At 47.4% G+C, this 17,565-nt stretch overlaps 1 protein-coding gene across 1 annotated transcript in view; it reads right to left on the bottom strand.

The window, feature by feature from the left end:
• adgrd1 (adhesion G protein-coupled receptor D1) overlaps positions 1-17,565 on the bottom strand; it is a 200,578-nt gene that overhangs the window by 43,884 nt on the left and 139,129 nt on the right. Inside the window, exons 13-16 of the mRNA XM_063073236.1 lie at positions 10,707-10,810; positions 9,937-10,048; positions 4,474-4,627; positions 3,090-3,156 (exon numbers count right to left, since the gene is read on the bottom strand). Coding sequence (XP_062929306.1) covers positions 3,090-3,156; positions 4,474-4,627; positions 9,937-10,048; positions 10,707-10,810 — 437 coding nt within the window. The remainder of the gene's footprint in view (positions 1-3,089; positions 3,157-4,473; positions 4,628-9,936; positions 10,049-10,706; positions 10,811-17,565) is intronic.

Below are 17,565 nucleotides of genomic sequence, written 5' to 3'. Positions count from 1 at the left end.
CTGCAGTGAGCACACAGGGAAAAGGTAATTAATTTGCAGAGTTAGAATTCTCGACATGCCCTGCTCTCTGCCCTGCCTCCTTGTCAAACTGAGAGAAGATCTGACGGTGAAGCACAGGGCGAGAACCTTAACTTCATGTGAAGGAGACATTAAAAATTGATCAAGCTGCTGAGAAATATTTCATGGCTGATGTCATTGATGGGACGCCTCTGTGTTTCCCTGTGCTACTGCGAGTGAATTCCAACAGCTTATTCAGCACAATTCTCATTAGACCACAAGGCCACAGGAGAAAAATCCAATCATTTGTCCCATCAAGTCTGCACCACCATTCCATTATGCTCATTTACTATCCTTCTCAACCCTAGTCTCCTGCCTTCTCCCTGTAATCTCCCTGACTAATCAAGAACCTATTAATCCCCAGTGATTTGGCCTCCATAGCCGTTTGTGGCAATGAATTTGACAGATTCACCTTCGTCTGGGTGAAGAAATCTCTCATCTTTGTACTAAATGGGCACCCCTCTATTCTGAAGCTGTGTCCTCTGGCCCTGGACTTCCAGACCATGTTAAAGTGTTAAACTTAAACTTTAACCACCCGTTAAAGTGCCAGGCACATCAAAGACTAGAAAGCACAATTCTTCTGGTAGCAAGTTCTAGATATCACTCACTCTGCGTGCAAAATAAAAACTCTTAATTCCTTTAAAGTTCTTTCCTCTCAGTTTAAAACAACTTTCTTGCCTCTATAAATTCAAAGACATAGGAGCAGAATTAGGCCATTCAGTCCATCGAGTCTGCTCTACTATTCCATCGTGGCTGATTTATTATCCCTCTCAACCCCATTCTCTCCTTAACTTTTGACACTAATCAAGAATCTATCAACTTCCACTTTAAATATACCCAATGATTTGGCCTCCACAGTGGTCTGTGGTAATGAATTCCACAGACTCACCATCCCCTGACTGAAGAAATCTCTCCTCATCTCTGTTCTAAGTAGACATCCCTCTATTCTGAGACTGTGTTTCTGTGGCTCAGCCACTACAGGAAGCACCTTCCCCACGTCCACACTATTTAGGGTCTTCAATATTTGATATGTTTCAATGCGATTCCCCCCCTCATTATTGATGGATTAGGTACTCAGTCAGCGAACCTGAGTGAGCTACATCTTCTCATGTTTCGGATCTCTGTTTGGGCCGCTGCTCAAAACACTCTTACAAACACCAGCAAGTTACAGGCCCAAAACCATCAAACGCTCCTCATATGTTAACCTTTTCACTCTGAGAATCATTCTTGTGAACCTCCTCTGGACCCTCTCCAATACCAACATGTCTTTTCTTCGATAAGGTGCCCAAAACTACTCACAATACTCTGACCTATTATTCACCTAGGTAACTGCAAGGAAGAGTAAATTGATAGATTGAAAGGTGAGAATGGCAGTTACACAGACTACACTGAGAGATGAATCATAATCCTCATTATGATCCAAGTCTGTTGTTTGTCATCTATATTAATGATTTGGGATCATAACGAGATAAAATGGATCAGCAAATTTGCAGATGATATCAAAATTGGGGACAGCGAGGAAGATTATCAAAGCTTTCAGTGGGATTATAAGGAAAAAGGTATTTTGAGGAACAAGGGAATTTATAATGGATTGGGTATACAGTATCAGTATTTAGGCCTGTTAGGGATAGTCAACATGAATTGTTGAGTAGCAGGTGTCTAACTGTAAGAGTTTTTGAAGAGGTTACCAAGAAGGTTGATGAAGTAAACGCAGTGGGCATTCTCTACATGATCTTTAACAAGGCCTTTGGTAAGATCCCACATGAGAGGCTGGTCTGGAATGTGCAGTCACTTGCATCCAGGATGGAGTAGTCAATTGGATTCAACATTGGCTAGAGAGGAGTGGTAGACGGTTGCCTCTCTGACTGGAGGCCTGTGACTAGTGGAGTGCCTCAGGGATCGGTGCTGGGTCCGTCGTCGTTTGTCATCCATATCAATGATCTGGATAACAATGTGGTTAGCTGGATCAGCAAATTTGTGGATAACACCAAGATGGGAGTGTAGTGGGCAATGAGGAAGACTATCAGAGCTTGCAGCAGGATCTGGACTGCTGGAAAAATAGACTGTAAAGTGGCAGAAAGAATTTAATGCAGACAAGTGTGAGGTGTTGCACTTTGAGAGGACAAACGAGGGTAGGACTTACATGGGGAATAGTAGGGGACTGTGGAGGGTGGTAGATCAGAGAGATCTGGGAATACAGATCCATAATTCCTTGAAAGATAGGGCCGTAAAGAAAGTTTATGGTACATTGATCTTCATAAATCAGAGTATATTGAGTACAGGAGTTGGGATGTTATGTTGAAGTTCTATAAAACAATGGTGAGGCCTAATTGGAGTATTGTGTGCAGTTCTGGACACCTACCAACAGGAAAGATATAAATAAGATTGAAAGAGTGCAGAGAAAATTTACAAGGATGTTGCTAGATCTGGAGGACCGGGGTTGGAAGAAAAGATTGAATAGGTTAGGACTTTATTCCTTGGAATGTAGAAGATTGACAGGAAATTTGATAGAGATATACAAAATTATGAGGGGTATAGACGGGGTACACACAAGAGATTCTGCAGTTACTGGAAATCCAGAGCAAAACACACAAAATGCTGAAGGAACTCAACAGGTCAGGCAGCATTTATGGAAATGAATAAAGAATCGACGTTTCAAGCCGAGACTCTTCTACAGAACTGTAAGCAAAGGCGGCAGAAGCCAAAATAAGAAAGTTTGGGGAGGGGAAGGAGCTTGTGCTTTCTCCCCGTGAGTGCGTGGGTTTCCTTCGGGTGTCCTGGTTTCCCCCCGGGTTCCAAAGATATATGGGCCAGTAGGTTAATAGGTCACGTGTGAAACTGGGCGGCGTGGGCTTGTTGGGACGGAAGGGTTTGTCATTGTGTTGTATCTCTAAATAAAAACTAAAATTATGCACCATTCCATTGGGACAACCCAGTGACACACTCTGCCAGCTGTGGAGGAGATCCCAGGACAGCTGAGGGAACGTGTGGAACCAGAACCGATCAAAGGCAGGGACTCCAGCAATACTCACTTGTCCACTTTGCCATAGCTGTCGAAAGCAGAGGTAACGGACACAACGCAGATCACCAAGGGGGAGCCTAAACAAAGAGACAGCGAGTCAGCGCCCACACAGAGCAGCAACACTACACACTCACCTGGTCCCTCCCCAGCGAGGTGGCCAGCTGTTTCTGAGACCCCTGTGGCACCAGAGACCACCACCCAGATTCCACACTCGGTACAACACAAACAGGGAGCCACACGGTTGGGGATTTTGCCATGGTTGGGCTGAACTTCACTGTCAGCGGAGGACAAGGAGGGAGCCTCACCCCCAAGCCCCACACTATTGCCACCCTGGTGTACGTTCGTGACCAACACCTGAAGACCAGAAGGAAGCCTTTCTACAGACCGAGCCCCCACCCTAGTCACCCTGATGTATGCTCGCGACAAGTCCTTGAAGATGAGGAGGGAGTTTCCCAAGACCTTACCACTGTCACCCTGATGTACGCTGGTGACCCTCCCATTGTCACCCCGGTATACGCTCGTGACCCTCCCACTGTCACCCTGGTGTATGCTGGTGACCCTCCCACCGTCACCCTGGTGTACGCTGGTGAAGCAGTGCACACTCTGTGCAAGTCAGGTGTCTCTCTACCATTGTGTAGGTGTGAACTCACACACAGTGTCTGACACAGCAGACTGGACTGTGCCCTCACTGTGTGTGTCCCGACACCCCCTGCTCTGCCCTCCTCGCGTGCCACCTCGTCGGGCCCTGCTGCCAGAGACTCACTGTCTGTGACCCGGGGGGACCCACCCCAGAGGCTCACCGCCCGCTACCCGGGGGAACCCACCCCGGAGGCTCACTGCCCGCGACCCAGGGGAACCCACCCCGGAGGCTCCGCAACCCGCGAGGTGGGGAACTCACCCCCGAGGGTCACCGCCCGCGACCCGGGGGAACTCACCCCGGAGGCTCACCGTCCGCGACCCAGGGGAACTCACCCCCGAGTCTCACTGCCCGCGACCCAGGGGAACTCACCCCAGAGGCTCACAGCCCGCGACCCGGGGGAACTCACCCTGGAGGCTCAATGCCCGCGACCCGGGGAACCTACCCCAGAGCCTCACCGCCCGCGACCCAGGGGAACTCACCCCATCTGTGACCTGGGGGAGCTCACCCCGGAGGCTCACCACCCGCGACCCGGGGCAACCTACCCCAGAGCCTCACCGCTCGCGACCCAGGGGAACTCACCCCGTCTGTGACTCAGGGGAACTCACCCCGGAGGCTCACTGCCCGTGATCCGGGGGGACCCACCCTGGAGGCTCACCACCTGCGACCCGGGGGAACTCACCCCCGGAGGCTCACCGCCCGTGACCCGGGGGGACCCACCCCGGAGGCTCACCGCCCGCGACCTGGGGGAACTCACCCCAGCCGATGCCATAGTAGTAGAAGTGCTTGCTCTCCTCTGAGCCAAAGACTTTGATGACCATGTTGTAGAGGTGAAGGCCCTCAACTAACATCCAGGAGAAGGCACTCAGGAAGAAGAAATGGAGGAGGATGGCCAGGACCTTGCACGGGTACTGTTCAGGCAGAGAGGTTTTATCAGATATTGATGTTACGTTCCACACCACCCCTCCTTCCTAGGGGGTGGCCCAGTAGCATAGCTTTACAGTGCCGGCAATCAATGACAAGGGTTCAGTTCCTGGCAGTGGCCGTGAGGAGTTTGTGAGTTCTCCCTGTGACTGAGTGGGCTTCCTCCAGGTGCTCCAGTTTCCTTCCCAGTCCAAAGACATACCAGTTAGGCACCTTGTCAAAGGCCTTCTGAAAGTCCAAATATACAGCATCCACTACATCCCTTTAATCTATCCTACTTGTGATCTCCTCAATGAATTACAACAGGTTCATTAGGCAAAATTTTCCCTTAAGGAAACCTTTCTGACTTTGTTCCAGTTTGTCCTGTGTCACTAAGTACTCCATAGCCTCATCCTTAACATCTGACTCCAACATCTTCCCAACCACTGAGGTCAGGCTAACTGGTCTATAATTTCCTTTCTGCTGTCTCCCTCCTTTCTTAAAGAGTGGAGTGACATTTGCAATTTTCCAGTCCTCCAGAACCATACCAGATCCAATGATTTTTGAAAGATCATTACTAATGCCTCCACAATCTCTACTGCTACCTCTGTCAGCGCCCTTGGGCGCAGTTCATCTGGTCTGGGTGACTTATGTACCTTTAAGTCTTTCAGCTTCCTGAGCACCTTCTCCCTTATAATAGTAACAGCACTCACTTCTCTTCCTCACACCCTTCAATATTGTCTTCTATAGCACTCTACTATTGTCTTCTATAGTAAAGACTGATGCAAAATATTCATTTGGTTCATCTGCCAGCTCCTTGTCCCCAATTATTAATTCTCTGGCCTTATTTTCTAACAGTCCTATATCCATTCTCATTTCTCTTTTATTTTATATATTTGAAAAAGCTTTTTCTATCCACCCTGATATTGTTTGCTAGCTTGCTTTCATATTTCATCATTTCCCACCTATTGATTCTTTTAGTTGTTTTCTGTATGTTTTTTTAAAAGCTTCACAATCCTCTATCTTCCCGCTAATTTTTGCTTTGTTGTATGCCCTCTCTTTTGCTTTTACATTAGCTTTGACTTCCTTTTTCAGCCACGGTTGTACTATTTTGCCATTTGAGTATTTCTTTGTTTTTGGAATACATCTATCCTGCATCTTCCTCATTTTCCCCAAAAGCTCAAGCCATTGCTGCTCTGCTATCTCTCATACCCCTGTAATTTCATTTACTCCACTGAAATACTGCTCCGTCAGACTTTACTTTCTCCCTATCAAATTTCAAGTTGTTTCATCATATTGTGATCACTGACTCCTAAGGGTTCCTTTTCCTTAAGCTCCCTAATCACCTCTAGTTCATTACATAATCCTCAGTCCAGTATAACTGATTCCCTAGTAGGCTCAATGACAAACTGCTCTCAAAATCCATCTCATAGGCATTCAACAAACTCACTCTCTTGAGATCCAATATCAACCTGATTCTCCTATTCTACCTCCATGTTAAAATTTCTGATGACTATCTCAACATTGCCTTTTGAGACACCTTGTCTATTTCCCATTGTAATCTGTAATACACATCCCAACTACTCTTTGGAAGCCTGTATATAACTGCCACCAGGGTCCTTTTACCCTTGTAGTTTCTTAACTCAACTCACAAAGATTCAACATCTTCGATCCTATGTCACATCTTTCTAATGTTTTGATGCCATTCTTTACCAGCAGAGCCAGACCACCTCCTCTCCCTACCTTCCTCTCCCTCCGATACAATGTGTAACCTTGGGGGTACTAAAGAGATTGTGGAGACATTAGTAATGATCTTTCAATAATCGCTAGACTCTGGAATGGTTCTGGAAGACTGGAAAATTGCAAATGTCACTCCACTCTTCAAGAAGGGAGAGAGGCAGAAGAAAGGAAATTAGAGGCCAGTTAGCCTGACTTCAGTGGTTGAGAAGATGTTGAAGGTGATTGTTAAGGATGTGGATTTGAGGTACTTGGAGGCACTTGATAAAATAGGCCATAGCATGGTTTCCTCAAGGGAAAATCTTGCCTGACAAATCTGTTAGAATACTTTGAAGAAATTACAAGATAGACAAAGGAGAATTGGTTGATGTTGTGTATTTGGATTTTCAGAAGGTCTTTGACAAGGCCCACACATGAGGCTGCTTAACAAGCTACGAGCCCGTGGTATTACAGGAAACATTCCAGCATGGATAAAGCAGCGGCTGATTGGCAGAAAGCAAAGAGTGGGAATACAGGGAGCTTCTTCTGGTTGGCTACTGGTGACTAATGGTGTTCCACAGAGGTCTGTGATGGGTCCGATTCTTTTTACGTTATATGTCAATGATTTGGATGATGGAATTGATGGCTTTGTTGCAAAGTTTGCAGATGACACAATGATAGGTAGAGGGGCAGATAATTTGTAAATTGTAGAGAGACTACAAGAGGATGGACAGATTGGGAGAATGGCAATGTGGCAGATGGAATACAGTGTCAGGAAGTGTATGGTCATGCAATTTGGTAGAAGAAATGAAAGGGTTGACTATTTTCTAAATGGAAAAAAAAACTATAAAAATCTGAAGTGCAAAGGGACTTGGGAGAATTCAGAAGAATGAGGGATGACCTCATTGAAACCTATTGAATGGTGAGAGGCTTTAATAGAGTGGATGTGGAGAGGATGCTTCCTATGGTGGGAGAGTCCAAGGCCGCTAGACACAGCCTCAGATTAGAGGGGCATCCTTTTAGAATGGAGATGAGGAGGAATTTCTTTAGCCAGAGAGTGATGAATCTGTGGAATTCGTTGCCACAGGCAGCTGTGGAGGCCAAGACTTTGTGTATACTTAAGGCAGTGGTTCACAGATTCTTGATTGGTCAGAGCATGAAGGGATGCAGGGAGAAGGCAGAAGAATGAAGCTGAGATGAAAAATGGATCAGCCATGATGAAATGGCGGAGCAGACTCAATGGACCTAATTCTGCTCCTATGTCTTATACCACCTTGTAAACTGTCTCATTAAAGGCTGATGGTGTTGGCAGTGACCAGAGGCCCATCTCCACACCATCTCTATTCACACCAGCTCATACCTTCTCATTGTTCGTTCAGCAGAACAATGGACTCAGCATCTGTTCTATATACACGTATATTTTGCCTGATTGTACTACTGATATCCTGTACGTGCTTGCTATTTGTGTGTGTCAGGACTAGGCCCCAAACCGCGGTGTCGCCTGTTCACAGCTGCCAGGAGAGAGGCATCAGAACCGGGGGTGGTGTGGCACGGTGCAGAGACTGGAGTCGGGGCAGACACCTCCCTCCCCCCACCCCAGTAAAACTTATGTCAAAAGGGCAGTGTCATGGGGGATTTCAATATGCAGGTACAGGAGACTGGGAAAATCAAGCTGGTGCTGGGTCCCAGGGAGATGGCTTTTTAGAGCAGCTTGTGATTGAGCCCACTTGGGGAATCAGCTATTCCGGATTGGATGTTGTGCGATAAACAGGAATTGATTAGAGAGCTGAAGGTAAAGGAACACTTAGCAAACAGTTCAATGGTTCCATTTAATATCAGAGAAATGTTTTATTTATTGATTTATTGAGATACAGTGCAGAATAGGCCCTTCTGGCCCTTCAAGCCACGGTGCCCAGCAGTCCGCCAATTTAATCCTAACCTATCAGGGGACAATTTACAGTAACCAATTAACCTACCAACCAGTACGTCTTCGAATTGTGGGAGGAAACCGGAGCACCTGGAGGAAACCCATGCAGTCACGGGGAGAACGTGGTGGGAATTGAACCTGAGCCGCCCGTACTGTAAAGTGTTGCCTGACAAATCTGTTTGAAGAAATAACAAGCAGGACAGACAAAAGAGAATCGGTTGATGTTGTGTACTTGGATTTTCAGAAAGCCTTTGACGAAGTGCCACACATAAGGCTGCTTAGCAAGCTACGAGCCTATGGTATTACAGGGAAGATTCTAGCATTGATAAAGCAGTGGCTGACTGGCAGGAGGCAAAGACTGGGAATAAAGGGAGCATTTTCTGCTCAGCTGCTGGTGTTTAGCAGGAGTCAATGTTGGGACCACTTCTTTTTATGTTAAATATTAATAATTTGGATCATTTTAAATCCAAGTTTGCGGATGAACTGAAGATAGGTGGAGCCACAGGTAGTTTTGAGGAAATAGAGAAGCTGCAGAAGGAGTTAGACAGATCAGGAGAGCGGGCAAAGAAGAGGCAAATAGAATACTGAGTCGGGAAGTGTACGGTCATGCACTTTGGTAGAAGAAATAAGAGCGCAGACTATTTTCTAAATGGAGGGAAAATTCAAAAATCTGCGAAAGGACTTTAGAATCCTTGTGCAAGATTTCCTAAAGGTTCATTTACAGGTTGAGTGGTGGTGAGGAAGGCATATGTGATGTTAGCATTCATTTCAAGAGGGCTAGAATATAAAAGCAAGGATGTAATGTTGTGGCTTTATGAAGCAGTGGTGAGGCCTCACTTGGAGTATTGTGAGCAGTTCTGAGCAGTTTTCAAGGATGTGCTGATACTGGAGAGGGTCCAGAGGAGGTTCACGAGTGTGGTTCTGGGGATGAAAGGGTTAATGTATGAGGAGCTCTGGGGCTGTACTCATTGGAGTTTAGAAGAAGGGGATCTAATTGAAACCTATCAAATGTTGAAAGGTCTCAGAGTGGATGTGGAGAGGATGTTCCCTACACTGGGGGAGTCTAGGACCAGAGGACGCAGCCTCAGAATAGAGGGACATCCATTTAGAATGGAGATGAGGATGAATTTGTTTAGCCAGAGGGTGGTGATGGCTGTGGAGGCAAATCATTGGGTGTATTTAAAGTGGAGGTTGCTGGGTTCTTGATTAGTCAGGGTGTCACAGGTTACGGAGAGAAGGCAGGAGAATTGAGGTTGAGAGGGATAATAAATCAGCCATGATGGAACAGCGGAGTAGACTCGAAGGGCTGAATGGCCTCATTCTCTCCTATCTCTTATTGTTTTATGGTCCAAAGACAGAGAGATTAGTAGTTTGATTGGTGACATGGGTATAATTGGGCAGTGCGGGCTCACTGGACAAGAAGGGCCTGTTATCACACTGTCTCTCCAAATAAACAACCTGTCTTGGTGTAAGGAGACAGAGACTGGAAAGATGCTGTATGTCTGTGGCCAGTGTCGCACTGATGGGAGGATACGGTGGTATTGTGGGGCACTCGAGGTCAGTGTAAATGGGAGGGGGGGTGAGTGTGCGCAGGTTGGGCTGAATAGCCTGAGTCCGTGCTCTAAGCATCTCCGAGTGAATCAGGCGGGATTCCCACAGACGTTCCACACTCACCGTGTCCGGGGCAAAGCGGAAGCTGACAAGCAGCAGGAGCTGCGCCGCTAGGATGCTGAAGGAGAGGTTGGCATGGATGTGATAGCGCTGGGTCCGGATGGTGCTCACCGACCTGGGTATTCCAGCATGGAGACTCGGAGGGGGGAGGAGAGGGGAGGGGAGGGTGGAGAGTGGAGGAGGAAGAGGGAGAGGGAGGGGGGAGAGGGGGAGAGGGAGAGAGAGCGGGGAGATACAGAGACAGGGAGACAGAATGAACAACAGCAGTACCCAAGGCCGAGAAGAAAACACCATGACTGCAATCCTGACTGGAACCCAACCAGCCCACCATCCTGACAATCCCACACTCCTCCCACTCCCATACCAACACCCCATCTCAATATCCCGCCATCCCAAACTCCAATCCCAACATCCCCGCCCGAGTCACACACCACCCCACCATCAGCCACCCCTCTCATACCCACCCACAGCAACACAGTCCTCAACGTACACAGTCCATGATCCAACCAACACACACGTATCTGTGTGTGTGTGTGTGTGGTGAGAGAGGGGGGGGAGAGAGAATGGGTGTATATTATGACTATATATCACTGTGAGAGTGCAATTTGCACTTGTGTGTGTCTGTTAATCTGTGTGTATGTGTGTGCACACACGTAAATGTGTATACCCTGTTGTGGGTATGGTTACTGCGGTGTGTGTGGGGGATGTAGGTGGGTTGTACCTGTTGAACTTTCCCCACCCTGGGGTGACTCATTGGGGTCGGAGATACTCACGAGAGGACAGCAAAGGTGACAAGGGTGATGGTGAGACACACGATGGAGAGGGAGCAGCCCACATAGGTGATGGCAGAGAGTGCCACCTGGTGTCCATGCTCCAACTGTCGGGGAGAGAAACACACGTCACGCGGGTCATAACGGGTCACATGCACATCCTGCTGGGTCATAACGGGTCACACACAGATCACATCCGGTCCCATGCAGTGTCACAGCTGCCCAGACATCAATGACACCATTCAACATGGAGTCAGACCCACCAACACCTTCAAAGACTCTTCATCTCCTATTCTCGATATTTATTGCTTATTTATTGTTGTTATTGTTTCTTTCTTTTCGTTTTTGCACAGTTTGTTGTATTCTGCACACTAGTTGAACATCCAAGCTGGTGAGGTCTTTGATTGATTCTATATGGTTATTATTCTATTTTGGATTTACTGAATATGACCACAAGAAAATGAATCTAAAAGTTGTATATTGCGACATATAAGTACTTTGATAATGAATTTATTTTGAACCTCTATAAACCCCTCCACTGACAACCCCCACCCCGTCCCTGTAACCCCCTTCTGCTCTTACACTCCTCCCTGTCTCTGTCACCCCCTCCAACCCCAACACCCCTCCCTGTCTCCGTAACCCCTCAGGTCCCTACACCTCTCCCTTTCTCTGTAACCCCATCCTTCCCTTACACTGCTCCCTGTCTCTGTAGCTCACCCCAGCCCCTACACCCCTCCCTGTCTCTGTAAACCCCTCCAGTCCCTACACCCCTCCCTGTCTCTGTCACCCCCTCCAATCCCAACACCACTCCCTGACTCCGTAACCCCTCCAGCCCCTACACCTCTTCCTGTCTCTCACCGGGGCATAGATTTAAGCCTCTGACCAGCATCAGAAGAGTTAAACAAAACTCAGCCTCGCCCTATGACTGAGTCAAGAGAGATCTCAAGGAGATGTGGAGTCTGCTGCCAACCCGGATTCAGAATGTGGGGTAGCATAACACCTAGCATCGGAGTTCAGAGTTCAATCCTGGCATCCTCTGTAAGGAGCTGGTGCATTCTCCCCGTGACCATATGCGTTTCCTCCGGGTGATCCAATTTAGTTACTCCTCCAGCCCTGCAAGCTGTGCCAGCCAGCAATCCCTGATTTAGCCCTAGGCTAATCGCAGGACAATTTACAATGACCAATGATCCTACTGACCTGTGGGGTGCTGGGAAATCATAAATAAATACCAGAGATTCTGCAGATGCTGGAAATCCAAAGCAGCACACACAAAATGCTGGAGGAACTGAGCAGGACAGGCAGATTCAATGGAGTGGAATAAAGGGTCAATATTTTGGGCCGAGACCATTCTTAAGGACTGAAAAGGAAGCGGGAAGGCACCAGAATAAAAAGCAACACACACCAAATGCAGGAGTTGCTCAGCAAGTCAGGCAGCTTCAATGGAAAGGAATAAACAAAGAGACTTGATGAAGAGTCTCAGCCAAAAATGTCCACTGTCGGTGCGGCCTGGCCTGCGGATTCCTCGAGCATTTTGTGTGTTACTGCTGAGACGTAAGGGAGGGACTAGATTACACTGACAGGCATCATCATCAAATGCCTGTTACGCCTCTGGCGTTTGGGGCAGCAATGAAGGTCCTCCATCTCTGTCTGTCCCCGGCCATCTTCTCTACCGTGTCCCAGGTGTGGTTCAGGGTCCTCATTTCTGCCTCTACGATACGGCACCAAGTTGTCTTTGGTCTCCCATGTCTCCTCCATCCTTCAGGGGTCCAATGTTGTCTTGGTGATGGAATTGACCTCTCTTCCCCTCACATGTCCAATCCATCTCCAACGTTTCCTCATGATGATTGTGGCCATGTCCTCTTGATGACACTGGAGGAGCAGGGAGTTGTTGGAGATCCCTCTTGGCCAGAACATTCTGGAGGATCTTCTGAAGGCTTATAGTGTGGAATGACAACAGCTTGGCAAGGTCGTTTTCTACACTGACAGGCAGCAAAGGTTTATTTTGATTTGGGAAGCAGGAATTAGAGATCACAGGTCTAAGCTGAGAGAGTTGAGATTCAGCATGAACCCACGGGGCAAGTATTCCACCCAGAATGTGGCCAGAATCTGGCTGCGTATTTCCAGAACAACAACCTCTTACTCAATGTCAGCAAGACCAAGGACCGTATTATTACATTCAGGAGGAGGAAACCTGAGGTCCATTAGCCATTCCTCACCGGGGGATCAGAAGGAGAAAGGGTCAGCAACTTTAAATTCCTCAGTGTTATTACAGAGCCAGAACATAAGAAAGCACGGCAATGCCTCTAATTCCTTAGGAGTTTGCAGAGATTCTGCACAACATCTAAAACTTTGGCAAACTTCTATAGGTGTGTACTGGAGAGTATTTTGACTGGCTGCATCACAGCCGGGTATAGAAACACCAATGCCCTTGAATGGAAAATCCTACAAAAAGGTAGTGGATATGGCCCAGTCCATCACAGGTAAAGTTCTCCCAACCATTCAGCACATCTACATGAAATGCTGTCGTAGGAAAGCAGCATCCATCATCAGGGACCTCCACCACCCAGGTCATCCTCTCTTCTCACTGCTGCCATCAGGAAGGAGGTACAGGAGCCTCAGGACCCACACCACCAGGTTCAGGAACAGTTATTACCCCTCAACCATCAGGCTATTGAACCAGAGGAGATAACTTCACTCAACCAATTCACTCACTTCCAAAGACTCTTATCTCAGATTCTCGATATCTATTGTTTATTTATTATTATTATATGCTTTAAGAAATGATACAGGTCCTTCATTATGGTTATAATTATGTGGTTCTGTCAGTGTTAGTCTTTGGTTTGTTCTGTTTTCTGTGATATCACTCCGGAGAAACATTGTATCATTTCTTAATGCATGTATGCATTTCTAAATGACAATAAAAGAGGACTGAGTGTTCTCATAAACTAATCTAAAAAAAATTCTACAGATGTATTGAGTATGCCAGCAAGAAGATGAAACCCAGGGTTGTATATGGTGACATACATGTACTTCAATAATAAATTTACTTTGAACTTTGTCTATGGAACAAGCTGCCAGAGGAAGTGGTTGAGCCAGGTACATTAAGGACATTTAGAGGGTACTTGGGCAGGATAATGGATAAGAATATGAAAGGTTTGGGATTGGGTCAAATATGGCAAGTACAACAAGCTTCGATGGGAATCGTCTATGATGTGGGCCAGCCAGGCTGAAGGGCCAATTTCGATTTCTATGACAATGACCCTCTGGGCTCCTCAAGGCCATAAGTTAACCTGAGAAGAGCTTCATGCAACCTCTTTGACTTCCAATTTGTCATAAAGACATGAGGGGTAGGCAGTGGCAAACCACTTCTGACACACGACAGGGCATATAATGATGGCGATGATGACCTAAGGAAGAATGTCCTGACATTAGAGAGGGTTCAGAGGAGATTGATTCTGGAATGAAAGGTTTATTGTATGAGGAGCGATTGATGGCTCTGGGCCTGTACTTGCTGGAATTTAGAAGAATGAAACCTATTGAATGTTGACAGGCCTCGGTAGAGTGGATGCGAAGAGGATGTTCCCCATGGTGGGGGAGTCTAAGACCAGAGGACACAGCCTCAGAATAGAGGGACATCCTTTTAGAAAGGAGGCGAGGAAGAATTCCTTTAGCCAGAGGATGATGAATCCGTAGAATTTGTTGCCGCAGACGGCTAAGCAGGCCAAGTCATTGGGTGTATTTAAGGCAGAGGTTAATAGATTCTTGATAAGTCAGAATGTGAAAGGCTGTGGGGAGAAGACAGGAGATTGGGGTTGAGAGGGAAATGGAACAGACATGATCAAATGGCAGAGCAGACTCGATGGGCTGAATGGTCTAATTCTGCTCCTGTCTCTTATGGGCTTATGTGTGTGGTTAGAAGAGAGCAGAAGCTCACATCTATCATGTGTCAATCCAGGGCTGGTTTGTCTGAGAAACTGCTGGTAATCTGTGGGCAATTTGGTCAATCATTGATTCAACAGTAACTATGATACTGTAGCAATTGAAGGTACTAGAGGACTTAGATACTGTATCGATTTTAGGATTTCCTAATGCACTATGTGATCTTATCGTCTGTGAAGTACATGTAGTTCGAACAACGCCAGCACATTAACTCCAGACGGATCATTGTGACACTCCAAAGTTACCAGTCCAGTAATCAGCCCATCACTTCAGGCTCCTTCCCTGAAACAAAGGACGAAGTGGTGGAGGGGAGAGACTCCAGAACTCTTTCCCCTACACCTCCCAATGACTGCAGTCATAGGGCTATGGTTTCAAATGAAAAAGAATTAAATGAAACCACGACAGCAGCTATATTTCATTAGGAGTCACAGTGTCATAGGAAAGTACATCAGAGAAACTGGTCCTTTAGCCCATCTAGTCCAAGCCAAACCATTTGAGGAGAATTGGTGTAAGACCAGAAGACTCTCACGAATTTCTACAGATATATCATGGAGGGCATTCCGACTGATTGCATCACCATCTGGTATGGAGGGGCGACTGCACAGGAATGGAAACAGCTGCAGAGAGTTGTAAACTCAGCCAGCTCCACCATGGGCACCAGCCTCCCCAGCACTGAGGACACCTTCAGAACGTGATCCCTCAAAAAGCCAACATCCATCATTAAGAACCCCCATCACCCAGGACATGCCCTTTTCTCATTGATACCATCAGGGAGGAGGTACAGGAGCCTGAAGACACACACTCAGTGATTCAGGAACAGATTCTTCCCCTCTGCCATCAGATTTCTGAATGGACACTGAACCCATGAACACTACCTCACTAATTTTTGCACTATTTCTTTTCACACACATGAACACTACCTCAGCACAGTAGAATAGTGGTTAGCACAACGCTTCACAGTACAGGCGACTCGGGTTCAATTCCTGCTGCTGCCTGTAAGAAGTTTGTACGTTCTCCCCGTGACCGTGTGGGTTTCCTCCAGGTGCTCTGGTTTCCTCCCACAGTCCAAAAACGTACGGGTTGGTAGGTTAATCGGTCGTTGTAAATTCTCCCGTGACTAGGCCAGGGTTAAATCGGGAGTTGCTGGGTGACTCAAAGGGCCCATTCTGCTCTATATCTCAATATATTAAACTTTAAAAATTATTCTTCTTTGCACTATTTGTTTTTGTAACATGAAATTTTAGATCTTTGCACTGTTCTGCAGCTGAAAAACAACAGATTTCATGAAATATGTGGTAATAAACCTGATTCTGATTCAGTGCAATCCCACACTAATGTCCCGGTAATCTGTCCCCCCGTACAAGGCTAGTTTTTGCTTTCACCCACACTAACGTCCCTGTAATCTGTCCCCCCGTACAAGGCTAGTTTCTCCTTTCACCCACACAAAATTAACAGTGGCCGATTAACACGATATACGTCTTTGGAATGTGGGAGGGATCCAGACAGCTGGGGGTTGGGGGTCAACCTATGCAGTCACGGGGGATCGTGCAAAGCGTCACACATAACACCTAAATTCAGGGCTGTACCTGGGTGTCTGGAGCTGGCAAGGTGAAGCTGCCATTCCAGGAATTGGCGGAGACACGACGGGCCAAGTGGCCTCCTCCTCTGAGATAGGTTCCTCATTCAACTGTTAACTTTCCCTCCCAATGGAACCTGTCTTTCTCTCTTACTCCCACTCCCCCAGCCATTTCCGCTCTTCCAATCTCTCTTTCTCTCCCTGCCCAATCCTCTCCTCTCCCACACTCTCCCCTCTCCCAATCTCTCTCTCCCCCACCCTCTCTCCCTCCCAATCTCTCTCTCTCCCCCACCCTCTACCCCTCCTAATCTCACTCTCTCTGCCACCCTCTCCCCTCCCCACCTCTCTCTCTCCCACCCTCTCCCCCCCCATCTCTCTCTCTCCCACCCTCTCCTCCTCCCAATCTCTCTCTCTCCCCCACCCTCTCTCCCTCCCAATCTCTCTCTCCCCAACCCTCTCTCCCTCCCAATCTCTCTCCCCCCCCACCCTCTCTCTTCCTCTCTGTGAAAGATTTGCCTCCCAAGGCCCCTCTGAACCTTGACCCCTCACCCTATGCTCTCCAGCCGGTGGTTGGCCTCCATCAACAATGATGATGGGTCAGAGTAGTGGAATGGCCAGTGGATTTGGTGTGAGAACAACAACCGAAGACTGAACGTGGAGAAGTCCAAGGAAATGATTGTGGACTTTCAGAAGGTGCAGGCGAACCATTCCCCCAGCGCACCGCCCCCCACCCCACCACACATACGTGCTCCTCTGTAGAGAGAGTTAAGTGCATCATGTTCCTAGGAGTTTACAGACAAACTCACTTAGTCCCTCAATATTATCTCCCAAAGTAAGAAGGCACAGCATTGCCATCTTCTCCTGAGGACATTGAGGTTCCCACCACCACCTACCCCCACCGGCTAAGCTGAATTTTACAGGAGCACCATTGAGAGCATCGACCATCAGACAGGAAGTCCCGAAAATGGATGGTGAGAACAGCCGAAAGGATCATAGGGGTCTCCCCACCATCCATCGGGGACATTCATCAGGAGCACTGTCTACGCAGGGTCCTTAGTATTATCAAAGATCCCACCCATCCACCCTGCCTCCTCTTTGACTTTCTACCATCAGGCAGGAGACTTTGATGCATAAAGACAGGAACGGTCAGGATGGGAACCAGATTCTCCCCTCAGGCCGTTAGGCTTCTGAACTCCCTGCTTCATTCGAAGTGTCACTGGTTAATTTACTCTATAGCCGACAATATTTACTTTATGCACTTTGCTTTGTTTATGCATAATTCATTTGCAGATTTAATTCTTACTTTCCTGAGTTATTGTGTGTTATGTGTACAACTGTGTTTTAAAC

The sequence above is a fragment of the Mobula hypostoma genome, chromosome 21, assembly GCF_963921235.1.
Source record: "Mobula hypostoma chromosome 21, sMobHyp1.1, whole genome shotgun sequence".
Lineage (NCBI taxonomy): Eukaryota > Metazoa > Chordata > Chondrichthyes > Myliobatiformes > Myliobatidae > Mobula > Mobula hypostoma.
Note: the sequence above shows the minus strand (reverse complement) of the source record. Positions and strands in the feature narration are given on the sequence as shown.